The sequence below is a fragment of the Lucilia sericata genome, unplaced genomic scaffold (assembly GCF_015586225.1).
Source record: "Lucilia sericata isolate MDLA Ls3-8-SP2 unplaced genomic scaffold, ASM1558622v1 Contig000168F_arrow, whole genome shotgun sequence".
Classification (NCBI taxonomy): Eukaryota; Metazoa; Arthropoda; class Insecta; order Diptera; family Calliphoridae; genus Lucilia; species Lucilia sericata.
The window spans coordinates 320781-336826 of NW_023994197.1; the positions used below are offsets into that span (position 1 = coordinate 320781).

A 16046-nucleotide genomic window follows, 5' to 3' on the forward strand; every position below is an offset into this window, starting at 1 on the left:
TTATATGTTTATGTATATTTTAACATAATATTTTTAATGGAAACTGTTTAAATTGTAGTAATAAAAAAACGCAATGAAACAAGAGTATTTTTCATTTAATTTAATAATTAATCTCTACAAGAATATAATATGTATTTGTAATACTTTATAAAGTAAGTATTTTATTTTCAGTCTAATAGTACACCTTAAAAAAATTCTAATGTATTATAAATTAAAATTGAATTATAATGCCTTTTTCATCATAATAAAATGTCAAAATGTAGCATTGGGGTTGCCAGATGCACAAAAAAAATATTTATTTGCATAGGGATTAATTCAAAAAATCAAAAATAATATAAATTTATAATTAAATTAGTAATTTTTTATATTATTAAAATTCACGTTATATTTTTATGTTTGTCTTAAACATAATATTTTTAATGAAAACTGTTTAAATTGTAGTAATAAAAAACAAAATTTCCACACAATGAAACAAGAGTATTTTTCATTTCATTTTGTAGAAAATCTTTATAAGTAAGTATGCATTTGTAATACGTTATAAAATAAGTATTTTTTAGTCTAATATTATACTTTTTTGGCAATTGTAATTGTTTACATACATTATATAATTAAAAAATAAAATTTTCTAATGTACTATAAATTAAAATTGTATCCATGATAATAAATTGTGTATTTGTAGCAAATTCACTAATAGATATACACATATTTTACAATTTTTAGTTGTAATATACATATCGTCACCTGAAACGCAGACGGCCCTAACTAACAAAAAATTCAAAATCGATTTTATTGTTGATTATAATATATTGCATCAAAACAAATGTCTGCACAAAATTGGACTCCTCCGAAAAAAATTAGCAATTTTATTGACAAAAAAAGACCCTATCTACAAGAACATTTAAATATTACAGGTAAAAAGTCCAATTTATCCATTTTTATATACGCCATTGTCAACTATCATAACAACTGATAGGTTTCACTATTTCAATAGTTTTTTGCTTCTCCTGTAAAATTTTAAAAAAGATAGGGCCGTTTGCGGTTTAGTTGACGATAAGTATATTTGTTTGGTGTAGAGATATTTTGGGCACGTGGGATTTTCATTTTTAAAGGGTGATGGCAATGGTCAAACAAATTTACACACAAAGGATTTTTTTTGATTGTGTTAGTGAAAAAAAAAACTCACACGCACTGGTTTGATGAAAATCTAAACACTTTTGATTTTCAACTGAAATTGAAGCAGATGTAGCATAGAAGAAGAAGAAGCATAAATTAATTTTTATTTAGTGTTTGCCGCAAGGTAAATGAAACATGGATGAAAAAAAATCATATTCGAATTTATTTGCAGACACAGTACCAAATTTTACTTGAAATATACAAAGAAAAATATCCAGTTTTTTAATAAAACATTTTTTCATTAACCAAAAAAAAATTAAAGAAATGGATAATTGTTTTTTACCGCAAAAATTACATTTATAATAATGGTAAAAATTGTATGTGTAACAGTATAGACACATAACGCATAAAATTTTTTCATACATTTTTTATCACCATGCGGTAAAAAAATGATGTTGCCGTCGTAAAATCTAAATAAAAATTAAATTTATGCTTCTTCTTCTTCAATGATTGCTGGAATAAATTACTAACACATAAACAAGTTTTGACCAAATGTTGACGTGTGGCCATGCAGCTTTATGCTATATATTAAAAAGACCACTCTGGCAACATATACACTTTTTGACATAAGTATACAACTTTTGTTGGTTTTTGTAGAATTGACTTCACCAGGGATGGAAAATTAGATTTTGTGTCAGTATCAAAAAATATTTCAAAGGGTACTTTTTTGGATCTCAAAGAACTAAAATATTTTTTTTTTTTTGCTAAATGTTGATAATTTTTTAAATAAATATAAAATTTTTAAACAATCCATAACGGAGGTAGAAAGGTCATTATAAGTTGATATGATGAATCCTTGTCCGTCCCTCAATGTTAACCTTTTATAGGAATGGGTACATGCCATTTCATAGCTACCATACAAATATTAGCCACTTTGTAAATATGTTAAATTTAAAGCTGTCATAATATAATTTGTTATATTTTAAATCCGGTCTTAATCGAAATCAGGCCACATTTGGCCCTATACAAGAATGAATTTAGAATTTCATCTTAATGGTAATAATTGAGCTACAAGTATTAGTATCGACTGTCCATTGCCAATAAGTCGCTTAAATATGTGTTATTGAATTAAAATCCGTCGTGGGACCGTACATAGGATATTTACTCGTATATGCGATTCTTAATACGACTTGAAACAATAATTTGCTTAGACCGGGTTTTTGAGTTGGCAATCAAATGGCAATTAATAATTAGATTAGTTAATCTAAAAATAAATTTAATCCAATGTTAATACCATTTGATGTTTTTGAGTACAAGATTAAACTTCGCAGTGTTGCCATACAAAACAACAGAAAATGTCACTGTTTGTTATCAAAACAATGCATATTTTATAAAAAAGAAGAAGACAAATGTAAATTTAATATGAAAATTAATGAAAACTTAAATTAAAAACAAAAAAATGTATTTTGAAGTGTCCATAATATATACTAATCAATAAATAGAACATTTTAATGTTTATATTTATAAAAATTTTATTAATTTTTTTGCATCAGCTGTTTACACTTTTGCATTTCGTGCTTAAGATTAAACCACCTCCACTGGGCGCTTAAACTTGCAAACAAAATTAACTAATTGAGTACTCAAAAACATCTTTCGACGATTAATTTTAATTTAATCGCTAATCTTTCACCTAAAGATTGGCTCTTAAAAGTCCAAATATTTTTGACCTAAAACTTCTTATATGTATTGTCTTTGGTTGAATGCTTAGTTTCAAAACAAATTGTTTTATATTAGATAGAAAGTGAATCCTTCGAGTTTATATCATTTGGAAATCATTTGTTTAAAGTCAAATATTATTTCAAAATTGAAATTTCTGGTATTTTTCTTATAAAATAGTAATAAAGGTATTTTCAGACTACAATACTGAGTATTAACACACTTCAAATTAAAAATATTATGAAAATAATTCGCATTTTCAAAAAATCAATCCGAAAAATACATTTTATGTTTACACTATAACATTTGTAATATTTTTTATCCAATTTTCAATTATTTATGCACTTTTCGTTCTTATTTTTAATGTATTTTACACTTTTTGTTTGTTTTTTATTGTATTTATAAAATACATACCGAATACGTTTGAAAATAAAAAGTTTTTGAATTGTTTTAAAAAATTTATGAACACCGACCGTATGCCAAAAAAATAAGTAATATTTTTGAAAATCAAATTACAAATTATATTTAGACTAGTAAATTGTATTATGATACAAATATTCTTGACAAGTATTAATACTCAGTATTGTAGTCTGAAAATACCTTAATGAATTTTTAATTAGATTACTATTCATATAATGTCAATAAAGATAAAAATAAATACAACTTCTGATTCCATTTCGTAATGAGTTACATTGGTTATATTGAAGAGAAATCCATTACTCTATAATTTTATTAGCCGGTTTTACTAATATACTTTTTTTTAGAAAAAACGGCTTTTAGTTGATGCATTTTGGAATTTGAAATTTTAAATATTCTTAAACTTGTTATTTTTTATCGAACCGATATATTATTGGAACAAATTAAGTGTTCTAATCCAGCTGATTTTTAGAGTTAAAAGTTATCCGGTCTATTAGGGTCCGGGAGTTATGGGCCTCCAAAGGTCTGATATATAATTGGATATATCTCGATCACTGATAAACGGATATGGTCGATATGGGTATCATTGGAAAGGTCTTTGACAGAGCTTTCCACTGATGTGTTAGATGACAAATATTATTAACCCATTGAGAACCAGGGTGAATTTTTTGGTTTTTTCCTTTGACTTTTTTTAAAAAAGTACCGTTATCTCTAAAACATATCGATATAACGGTACCTCATCTTAGGTGAATGTTTGTAGACTACATTTGGGGCTTTCCTTTGATATAGGTTTGAAAGCTATAACCCATGAAATGCAGGAGTTATTTAAGTTTAAAGTTTTATATTTTCGTAAATTTTTTTATCATATGTTATTATAAATTTCAAGTGCTTATTGTTTGATATGGGTATCAGTGGATAGGTCTCTGAAATACCTTTCAATTGATATATATTGTAACTTATATCATTAACCCATTGAGAGCCAGCGACAATTTGTATATAAATTTCTTTTATTGTTTTTACAAAAGTACCGTTATCTCAAAAATAAATCGATGTAAGGGTACCTCATTTAACATGAAATTGTAAAATATTTGGGGCTTTTTTATAATATACGTTTGAAATTTGTAACTCATGAAGTTTAGAAGTTTTTTAAGTTAATTTAGAAAGAAAGCATATCTAGGTGAAATAAATTATTAAACAAAGAAGTGGGTAAGTTATTTCACTTTTTGATGAAATAATTGAATAAAAATATTTCACTTTTTGATTAAATGATTTGAAATTGGTAAAAAGTTGTATAATTTTTTTGAAATAATTTTTATTTTTTGGTAAAATTATTGATTTGAAAATGAAATAGCGCGATTTTTTTGAAATAATTTTTCATATTTTGGTGAAATGATTGAATTGTGGGAAAAAGTGATATAGCGCCCCAGGTGAAATGATTGAATTGTGAAAAAAGCAGCCTAGCGCCGCAGGCGAAAAATGATTGAATTGTGGGAAAAAGTAACATAGCGCTGCAGGTGAAATGATTGAATTGTGGAAGGAAACAGGCTAGCGCCGCAGGCGAAAAATTATTTCAAAAAAATCGCGCGATTTTTTTGAAATAATTTTTCACTTTTTGGTGAAATGATTGAATTGTGAAAAAAGCAGCATACCGCCGCAGGGGAAAAATTATTTTAAAAAATCGCGCGATTTTTTATGTATGTATGTATTTATGTATGTAGTTGCGTGATTCAAATAATTTTTAAACTGAACACATTACAATTAACCAAAATATATTTGAATTACGTGTGTTCACCCTGTTTTAAACAAGACGATTATAAATTTTTCGATTTTTTTTGTCGATTCGAAAGTTACAAAACACAGGCACTGGCTGTTAATAGGTTGATATAAATGATATGGACCATATTATATATCAATCAAAAGATATTTCAATACCATTGCATTGATATCCATATCGAATAATAAATAGTCAATCTATACAAATGCATTCCATAAAAACCAAAATTTTTTTAAAATATTAATTTTTAAAGTTATCTAACTTCTGCATTTCATGAGTTAGGTCTTTCAAACATACAACATATGAAAGCTTATAATGTTGTCTATAAGATTTCATGTGACATAAAGTACCTTTATATCGATTTATTTTTGAAAAAACGGTACTGTAAAGAAAAATAAATAAAAATATATACAAATTGCCCCTGGCTCTCAATGGGTTAATGATATAAGTTACAATATACATCAATTGAAAGGTATTTCAGAGACCTATCCACTGATACCCATATTGACCATATCAAATAATAAGCACTTGAGATTTATAATAACATATGATAAAAATCAAAATTTACGAAAATATAAAATTTTAAACTTAAATAACACCTGCATTTCATGGGTTATAGCTTTCAAACATATATCAAAGGAAAGCCCCAAATGTTGTCTACAAACATTCACGTAAGATGAGGTACCGTTATATCGATATGTTTTAGAGATAACGGTACTTTTTTAAAAAAAGACAAATGAAAAAACAAAAAAATTCACCCTGGTTCTCAATGGGTTAATGATATAAGTTACAATATACATCAATTGAAAGGTATTTCAGAGACCTATCCACTGATACCCATATTGACCATATCAAATAATATGCACTTTAGATTTATAATTACATATGATAAATATCAAAATTTAAGAAAATATAAAATTTTAAACTTAAATAACTCCTGCATTTCATGGGTTATAGCTTTCAAACCTATATCAAAGGAAAGCCCCAAATGTAGTCTACAAACATTCACCTAAGATGAGGTACCGTTATATCGATATGTTTTAGAGATAACGGTACTTTTTTAAAAAAAGTCAAAGGAAAAAACAAAAAAATTCACCCTGGTTCTCAATGGGTTAATAATATTTGTCATCTAACACATCAGTGGAAAGCTCTGTCAAAGACCTTTCCAATGATACCCATATCGACCATATCCGTTTATCAGTGATCGAGATATATCCAATTATATATCAGACCTTTGGAGGCCCATAACTCCCGAACCTTAATAGAGCGGATAATTTTTTTTCCTTTGTTGAAGTCACAAGAACAAGTACTATCATGTGGTATAAACAAAAGTTTTAAAATCAGCTGGATCAGAACGCTTAATTTATACCAATGTTTACATACAAAAATTATTTATCTATCTGTTAATCGATAATCGGATATTGTGATTGTGGGCCTGAGAGTATCAAATAAGACTCGCGAGTATCACGGTACTTTTGAACATCAAATAGTATCAAAAAAGTACCACCGTAAAAATTTTGCCATCCCTGGACTTCACCTTATTCCATCATGCAGAATTTGTTCGTAGCAAATTGAAGGAATACATAACATTTGGAAAATAATTATTATTTAGTATGATGTAAAAATACATCATGGTATACGCTAAGAAATACATGTGTGAACTTACTGAGTTTTTTAGACAAGAATGTACATCTAATGGATTTGAAACGCAACAAAATATCCCACACATTTTAACACAAATCCACACTAATTAGTATTTAGTAAACAAACTAAACATGTGCGAGTTGAATTTATACAAGGTAGAGTTAGTTCTGCAACACAAACATTTTCAAGGTACATTTATTATAAGGTAGCTTCGTCAGCGAATTCGTATAATTGGAATTAATTACTTAATTGGGAAAATTATATCTTTGTAATATAAAAATAATTTGTTTAATTATTTAATTTTAAAAAACTTATATAAAAATGAAATAGAATAATATTTTTTTCTAATTAATAAAATTTTCCTTGCGTTTTCAATAATTTATAAAAAGGAACAATAGGCTACTTTTTATTATGAAGTAGCACTTCCTTAAAAGTCGAATATCTCGGAATATGTTTAACTAGAGTCCTCAAATTTTGTATTGACAATTTTGACATCCATATGAAAATTTGGAGGAAAAGTGGGAGTTCTAGCAATAGGGGGCGTGCACTTTCCATAAGAATTCAATACAAAAATTTGTATATGTCGGAAACGCTTATAGCTAGAATATTAGAATTTTGCACAAACTAATTTGTCATTCATTTGAACATTTGATTAATAAATTTGTGGATTAGAAAAAGGCTTACAGCTAGAATCCTTATATCTCGCACGAACAACTATGTCATCCATGTAAACATTTGGGTAATAAATTGGCGCATTAGCAATAGGGGGTATGGCACCTTTCAAATGAATTAAATATACAAATTCTAATGTGAGAAGTCATTGGAGTTAGAATCCTCAAATTTTTCACGAACAACTTTGTCATCCATGCTAACATTTGGGTAATAAATTGGCGGACTGGCAATAATGGGTGTGGCACTTCTCATATAAATTAAACACAAAAATTCGTATATCTGGGAAATTATTAGAGCAATAATCCTTAATTTTGCACAAACAACTTTGTCATTTATGTGAACATTTGGGTAATAAATTGGAGGATAAATAGGGGGTATTGCAGCAAGAATTCCCATATATGTACTCTGTACTTTCCTAGATATACATACATATGTATTTAATAAATATGTGAGGTGCAACGCCCTTTATTGCTAGTTGAACTATTTTTCCAAATACTAAAATTAGTATATCTGGGAATCTATAAAAGCTAGAACACTAAAATGTTAAATGTGAATTTTTTACATCTATATAAACATTTAAGAAAATGAATGGACGAATCATAAATAACAGTGTGACCAGATCTCAAAAAATTTTGCGGTTAGATCTCATTCAAAATAATGCTAGAAAAAATGCTAAAACTGAATTAAAATGCTGTATCTTGCTTACAAATTTTACATGGACAGCCAACAAATCATACATGGATAAATACATGGCTTGGGTTTAGGTTTAGAAGGGTTATTCACCATAAAAAGATGCATATCCACTCCGAGACGATAAGGTCCGCTGTAAAAATAAAACACTACAAAAAACGAAAAAGATAGATAAAAGGAAACAGATATATTCCAAGGGATTACACCACAGAGGATTTACCAAGTCAGTATCCTAAAGAATAAAGCCCAGGCGAAGAAGTGACTAATTCTCTTGACAAAACCTAGTAGAGTATAGTGTCAAGACCCGCAATATCCCCTATTTCGACATGGAACCTATTCCCTAGCCATTTCAACCTGAGATTCTGTATCCTACCGTACTATTGCAGGTTATGCTCGATCTTCGCATAACCTGCAATAGTACGGTATATTGCTGTCCCACTTACTGACAAAGGCCCTAACTGAGCAATGCCCGCTTGGCATCCCTATCAGAAACATTAGACTGCATCTATCAAGTCCTATACATAAATATTTTGGTAGCAACCATATCAAGTTTTGGACATAGGACCTTTGGTACTTTGCAATCCAATCTACTATTCCAAGTCTAGTTTATGATGTCACAGATCTTTCGAATATCTGCCTGTAATAGTGACAAATGAGCGGTTTTACCATCCATGGCCTAATAGACTCAGAAAATGATTCTTAGCTTCTTAGTTCAGTGAAACTAAGATAAAACTACAGAAATGCTAAAAATTATTTCGAAATGATTGTCAATTATACAATTATGTAATTTCTCTAATATCCCATTTACACATACGCGAAATCTAGTAGATTTCATTAAAGATCTTTTTACAAATCTAGATCGTTTACACTTATTATTTTTGAAATTTAGGAAGATTTCGTTTTTTCTAATGTTTCTAGAAATTAGGTTTGATACGAAAAATAAGAAGGAAAATGTAAAAATATTTCTGAATGCAAAACGCGCTCTCTTTCTCAAAAATTTCATTAAAACTCTATAAATTACATTTTTAATCCAGAGACCAAAGTATACTTTTCTAAAGGATTGAGCAGAATCTGGCTTTATCATCCATGAATCAATTTGAGTTATCGTGTCTTGAAGTTTGAGAAACGCCATTTTTGGCCAAAGGCTTAACATCTGACATATCTTCTTTCATTGAAGCAGAATATTAAAATTTCATAAAATGTATGAATTTGTACATGAAGGAATTTTGTTTTTCCTTTTCTTTGATTTTCATAAAAAATTGCAATAAATTCCCATTACCTATTAATCTGTTCCAAATTTTTAGAAAATTATCATATACCGTGACTGTCATTAATATTCGGTTTTTACATTTCCGTTTTTTCTGTTCTTAATTTTTAAATTAATTTAAATTAAAATGGAGACACCACATAGAGGATAGGATCAACAAGGCACATCGGTGCTGGGCGATATGTAGGAGAACCATAGGCATGAAATGGGGTCTTAGTCCTACTATGACAAATTGGCTTTATAAAAGTGTAATTAGACCAATTCTAGCTTATGCTTCAATAATCTGGTGGACTGCTTTGGACAAAAAGTGTAATATCAAACTACTACAGGGAGTTCAGCGTACATGCTGCTTGGGTATAAGTGGTGCCATGTGTACTACTTCAACCAAGGCTCTGGAAACGTTGCTAGATATTCCACCAATTGAAACATATATAAGATATGAGGCGGCGCTTACAGCCGAACGGCTCCTTACTTTAGGCGAACTGGCCAAAAACGGTTATAGGACACGTCATCAATGTATACTGGACACATTGGAAGGTTATACACATTCATCGGACGTGCCTGATCGCATACCAGACACTGAATATGTCGGAAACTTTGAAACGCTAATCCCAGATAGAATGTCTTGGTCAAGCGGAACATTAGAGCAAATACCAGTAGGAATCCGTTGCTACACGGATGGCTCTAAATTAGGGGACAAAGTGGGCCTGGGGTTCTATATTGAAGACCCAGAAACAGAAATATACCACCGTTTACCTAATCATAACACAAGTTTCCAGGCAGAAGTACGAGCAATAACGGAATGTGTAAATTGGATTAGAATAAATATGGCGACAGCCAGAAGGCAATTTGTGCGATATCAGGTGATAGAATTAAATCTAAGACCGTATTGGATTGTAAGAAAGCTTTAACTGAATACTCTCCCAGAGGTAAGGTTCACATCATATGGGTACCAGGCCACTCGGGAGTAGTCGGCAACGAAAGGGCGAATGTAATAGCTTTAAAGGGAAGGGAGCTCGATGTAGTTAACCTGACAAACGCAAAACCATTCGACGCAACAAAAGCTGAATTAAAAATATGGATGAGAGAATCCCATAAGGCCTCTTGGAATAATGAAACGGTGGGTAGAACCACAAAGATTCTATGGGGTGACCCTGATGAGAGCAAGACGAGAAATCTTCTCAAAATGAGCAAGTCTGAGGTTAGTATGATGGTACGTATTCTGAGTGGACACACAGGATTACGAGCACACCTATACAAAATTGGACGTGCGGATTCAGACGAATGTAGAGCATGTGGAGAGGACAGTGAAACTCTGGAGCACTTTCTTTGCCATTGTCAGGCATTCGTCGAAGTTAGATCCAAGTATCTTGGAAATGATGTTATTCCGGAAATAACATTCTTAACCAACACCGATTGGAAGATTCTTAGGAATTACGTCCAGGAAACTGAGTTTCTGAACATGGAAAAATAATACATTCAGTGAACAATTTTTTTTTTTTGTATTTCTTGAATTGGAGCGCACAACAGGCCCGATAGTGGCCTAGGTGTATTTCTTCGGATTTGATGTAGTATACATCCTCCTATCAACCTAACCTAACCTAATTTTTAAATAAAAATTAAGGTATTTAAAAAAATATTTTTTACTTATTGTTGTACATATTAAGAGCTTTTTATACGTACCAAATTTTTTATATACATCGATTAAATATAATAAAAAATTTAAAAAGATGGAATATTACATAAACCTATGCTTCATTAATATTCGGTTTTTTCTTCTTACGAAAAAATTAATCGCTGCAACTGTTCAAAAATTATGTGAATAATGGTCGAATTTATATTATGATGTTCAAATAAAAAAATCAATCGGTCGTAAGTGAAAAAAATCATCTCTAAAAAATATTAAATTGTACTTTTGCATTATGAAAATGAAAAAAAAAAACCTATATAAATATTGGTGAAATATTAAATGTGTAGAAAAATACTGTCGGTGATATTGTACAAAGGTATAAAAATGAAGGTCGCATTCATTTAAAGTAAAACGAGATAGCCGAAAAAGTTGACAGATATAGAACAGTGTCTAAAACATAGAAAAAGCAAGACAAATCCGCGTTAAGTACACCTAAAATTGTTTCTGAAGTGAAAGAGTAATTAATAATGACTGTTTCAGAAACAACAATTCATCGAAAGATTTAAAGTCAGGTATATAATGGCCGAGTGTCTAGTAAGATGCATATAGTAAATAATAAGGATGGAACGTACTGACTAAAATTTGTGAATGAACGCCTCAAAAAAGTTTTAATTTGGTGGGACGACGTTATATTTCTTTGATAAGAGCTTATTTAATATATTTTAAGTGTCGGAAGAACAATGATGTGTCGGAAACCAAATGAAGCTGAATGGAAAAAACGTTACTCCCGTAGTAAAACACGGAGGAGGATATGTGATGGTTTGGGGCTCTATATTATCAAATAGATCCGGAAACCTAGCTTTTATCGACATTAACATGAACAAAGATTTGTATTTGACTATTTTGAGGTATAATTTAAAGCAATCAGCAGAAAATACGGAAATTGAATGAACATTAAATTATACCAAGTTAACGACTCTAAACATCAAAGGCATCTTGTCCTTGAAAAGTTGCTTTGTAATTGTCCAAAAGTGATTGAAACACTAGCCCAATCTTAATTACGGAAGCATTAAGATTGGAAAAGTCTTACAAGTCCAAACAAAGACTGCAAGAAGAATGGGATAAAATCAGGGTAGATTATTTAAAAATATTATCTCTAATATGCCAAATCGTCTATCAGAAGTTGTAAAAAATAATGGCTAGTCTACCTGATAATAGTTTTATTTTTAAAATCATATTTTAAGAAATTAAGTAACAAGTTAGAAATAAACCGAATATTAATGAAGCATAAATGTATGTAATATTCCATGTTTTTTTATTACATTTAATGGATGTATATAAAAAATTTTATATGTATAAAAAACTCTTAATATGTACAACAATAAGTACAAACTATTTTTAAATACTTTATTTTTTCTTTAAATTTAAGAACTGAAAAAACGGAAATGTAAAAACCGAATATTAATGACAGTCACTGTATGTACATATGTATTAGCGAATTTTTATAATAAACAAAAATGTTGAAAAACAAAATATGAAATAAAAAACATCAGTTAACATAGCTAAATATCCATTCTTCAGAAAATCCTGCAAATTACGCGCACATTTCATCGTTAATCATCATAAAGAAATACAAAATTTTTCAAAGATAATTTCAAAAATTTTTTAACAAATAGAAATATATGAATAACATTTTTTTAATATTTTATTTTTTTTTTATTTTATTTATTTCATTTGTAATTTGTAAGCCTTATTGGCCAATTAATAAATTACAGTAATCCACAGTTATAGTTAATTTTCAGTCAAGATTTCTAGATTATGTTTAAAAGCCAGGCTTGGGGGGTAATGACTACATTTTCAATTACAATTACATTTGAAGTAATTGTAATTGAAGCATTACCAATTACAATTACATGTAATTGTAATTGAAGTTTTGCCAATTAAAAGTACTTGTAATTATAATTGAAGAAATTCCAATTACAATTACTTGTAATTGTGAATTTTGTTCCTTATAATTACATGTAATTTGTAATTAGTAATACCTAAGTTACAATAACAAGTAATTGTAATTGAAATTTTCAATTACAAATGCAAGTAATTGTAATTGGCAAAACTTCAATTAGAATTACAAACAATTGTAATTAGGCCAATGCCTGTTAAAAACATAAATAAAAAAGAAAAAATTCTTAAATATTATTAACATTAGTCAATGAACGCAGTTCATAATATTTATTCTGAAACTTTTTTCAGTGTATGTAATACAATTTAGAACATGATAAAAATATGAAGGTAGTGTCATTTCTCTCTCTTAAAAATTTTTTTTAAAGTTTACTAGTATTTTATGATGTTTGTATTTTATAAATAAATATGAATAAGGAGTAAACTAGTTTTTAAGAAATTTTTGTTGTGTATGTGGAATTTTTGTTAATGATTTAAAAAACATTTTAGGTTCAGTGAGAACCGCTGGCCCGATTTAAAAAAAGACATTGTTATATTTAGTTTTTAAATTGTATAAAATGTAGGTTATCCTTTAGAGTTGTTTTTATGCAATGTATAATTGTGTACAATGTATACTGTTGTGGCAGTATTAAGTCTAGGTTTTTTTACTTGAAGAAAACTGTGTATTCTTGGACAGAATGGAACACATATTGCAAATGTTATTGATATGGACAGCAAATTCTGGCTTGCCTATATACCTACATACATACATATATGTTAGAAGATAAATTTTAGATATAAAGATATAAACTCCAATTTATTAAAAAAAAAACATTTTTACATATAGCGGTTTTATTTGGTTTCTTCTGTTAATCCTTTCTCCGACTTGAAGAACATGGGAAGCAACAGACAATGCTATCGTGAGTGTCAATAGTGTCGATCCATTTGATATTGGACTTAACAGGAAGCATATTGTTTTGGTTATGCATTTTTCAGGGTTTAAAATTTTGTTTGATTTTTAGTTTAAATTGATTTTTATTTTATTTATTTATTTCGCCAATGAAATTACAATTTCTTACTGGCTATAATTACAATTAATTTAAAACTTAGTTTAAAGTATTATTATAAAAGTAAAATGTAATAGTAATGCTGCTCTAATAGGGAGGATATTGATTTAAGAAGTTCAGAATGCTTGTTTTGATGATTTTTGGATCGGTTGAGAAGTCAATATGATTGTACAAGTTATTGACTTGGGCACACATTCTACGCATCGGATCAAAGTTGGCGCAATTTGCACGGAATTATTGTAGCTTAAGTGGAATATAAGTTTTTGTTGGACGAATTGGGACTACTAACTCGTTTTACGTTGCAAGATTTTAGAGTCAATTGTTCCATTTATTAGATTATTTATGAATGATATGTTCATACACATGTACATATTCTCCTACTTTGTAGAGAGGTAAGTTTAATGAGAGCTAAACGGCTTTCATATGATGGAAGATTAATGTTAGGATTCCAAGAAGGTTTTCGAAGACAAAATAAAAGAAATTGCTTTTGTACGGATTCAATTTTCTTAATTTGGATTTCATATTGAGGATCCCATGCAACTGAAGCATATTCTAAAATAGGTCTTAGATTCGACGTGAGTAATCTTTTCGTGGCGTAAGGATCATCGAATTCTTTTCCCCAGCGTTTTATGAAACCTAAAACACCGTTCGCTTTATTAACAGTTTGGGAAATGTGGGAATTGAAACACATTTTATTATCAAGTAGTACGCCAAGATCAAGGAACACTTCAACTTTATCTAGTTGATACACATTTATTGATTATTTACAGACTACTGGATTTCGTCTGTAGAACGACATATGCTTACATTTTTTCAAATTGAAATCCATTAAATTCTCATTGCACCATTGCCTAAAATTGTTTAGAACAGATTGGAGTAATTTATGATTATTCAAAATAATACTGGACCCAAATCACTACCTTGAGGGTATAACTGGTAGTTTTCGATGTACATCCTCTAAGCATTACAATACAATACACATTGATATCTATTTTTGAGATATGAGGAAATCTAGTTGAGAAACATAGGTGTTAGTTTGATTGAAAAATAAACAAATTATTATCGATTTATTAAATTATCAGCAAACGTCTGAAGGTTAATATGGCGTCTAAAACAGAGAATATGACACTACCTTGATATTTTTACCATGATTAAGAGTCCCAAGTTAATGAAAATCTGCAGGAAATAATTTTTGGTACTATTCGATCTATGACTGGTATTTTTTGGCTTTTTAAAATAAAACTTATTTACATTAGAAGAGTTTCTATTGACACGAACATTTTTCTCATTATGTTTTAAAGGTTCTCCAGACAAATCGACTTCTTCGATATTACACACCAAAAATATAACATACATACAACAACCATTCTTTGCGTATATACGGTGCAATGTGTATTGTATATTTGAAACTCTAGAATGGAGTTTTTTGCTTTCGCAGTTCAGAAAAAGAAGCTTTTTTATTAAATTTTTTTTTGTTGTGTTAAGGCCCAAATAGACTACACAAGCTGCTTGACCAACATACCAATATTTTACGTTTGTGCAAGCCTGTTGTGTAGTGTATACATACATATGTTGCGTGTTTGTTGTTTTTGTTGTAACAGTTCGACTGTGGCCGATAGTTCTTACCTGGGAAAAAAACTTTCGGTTGATACAGTAGTCGCTGGGTTGACAATTTTTGGCCGAGTATGACTCGGGTCGTTCCGGAGCGAAGATCCAATTGTCATGGGAACGTTTCGTTTTTGTACAAATGCTTGCTGTTTGTACAAAAATTAAAATATTTTGATTTTTATACAAACATATTGAATTTTTGTCAAACCAGGGTACACTATAGTGTACACTGTGTCAAACCATTTGTATGGTTTAAATAAATAAATAAAACATATTAATGTTTATTTTTATAAAAACTTAATTATTTTGCATGAGCTATTCACAGTGTGAACTTCACACTTTTGCATTTCATGCTCAAATTTAATCCACTTCCATTGGGCTTAAACTAGCAAACAAAATAAACTGAGTACACAAAAACAACTTTTGAGGATTAATTTTAATTTAATCGCTAATCGTTCACCTAGAGATTGGCCCTTAGTCATATAAATGTTCAATCTATTGATTTTAAAT

At 29.3% G+C, this 16046-nt stretch overlaps 1 protein-coding gene across 1 annotated transcript in view; it reads right to left on the minus strand.

Moving 5' to 3' along the window:
- LOC119601484 (asparagine synthetase domain-containing protein CG17486) overlaps positions 1–6836 on the minus strand; it is a 35602-nt gene extending 28766 nt beyond the window's left edge. The window contains exon 1 of the mRNA XM_037952437.1: positions 6687–6836. Within this exon, the coding sequence (XP_037808365.1) occupies positions 6687–6749 (63 nt within the window). The 5' untranslated portion in view covers positions 6750–6836. The remainder of the gene's footprint in view (positions 1–6686) is intronic.
- Positions 6837–16046: the final 9210 nt, after the last annotated feature.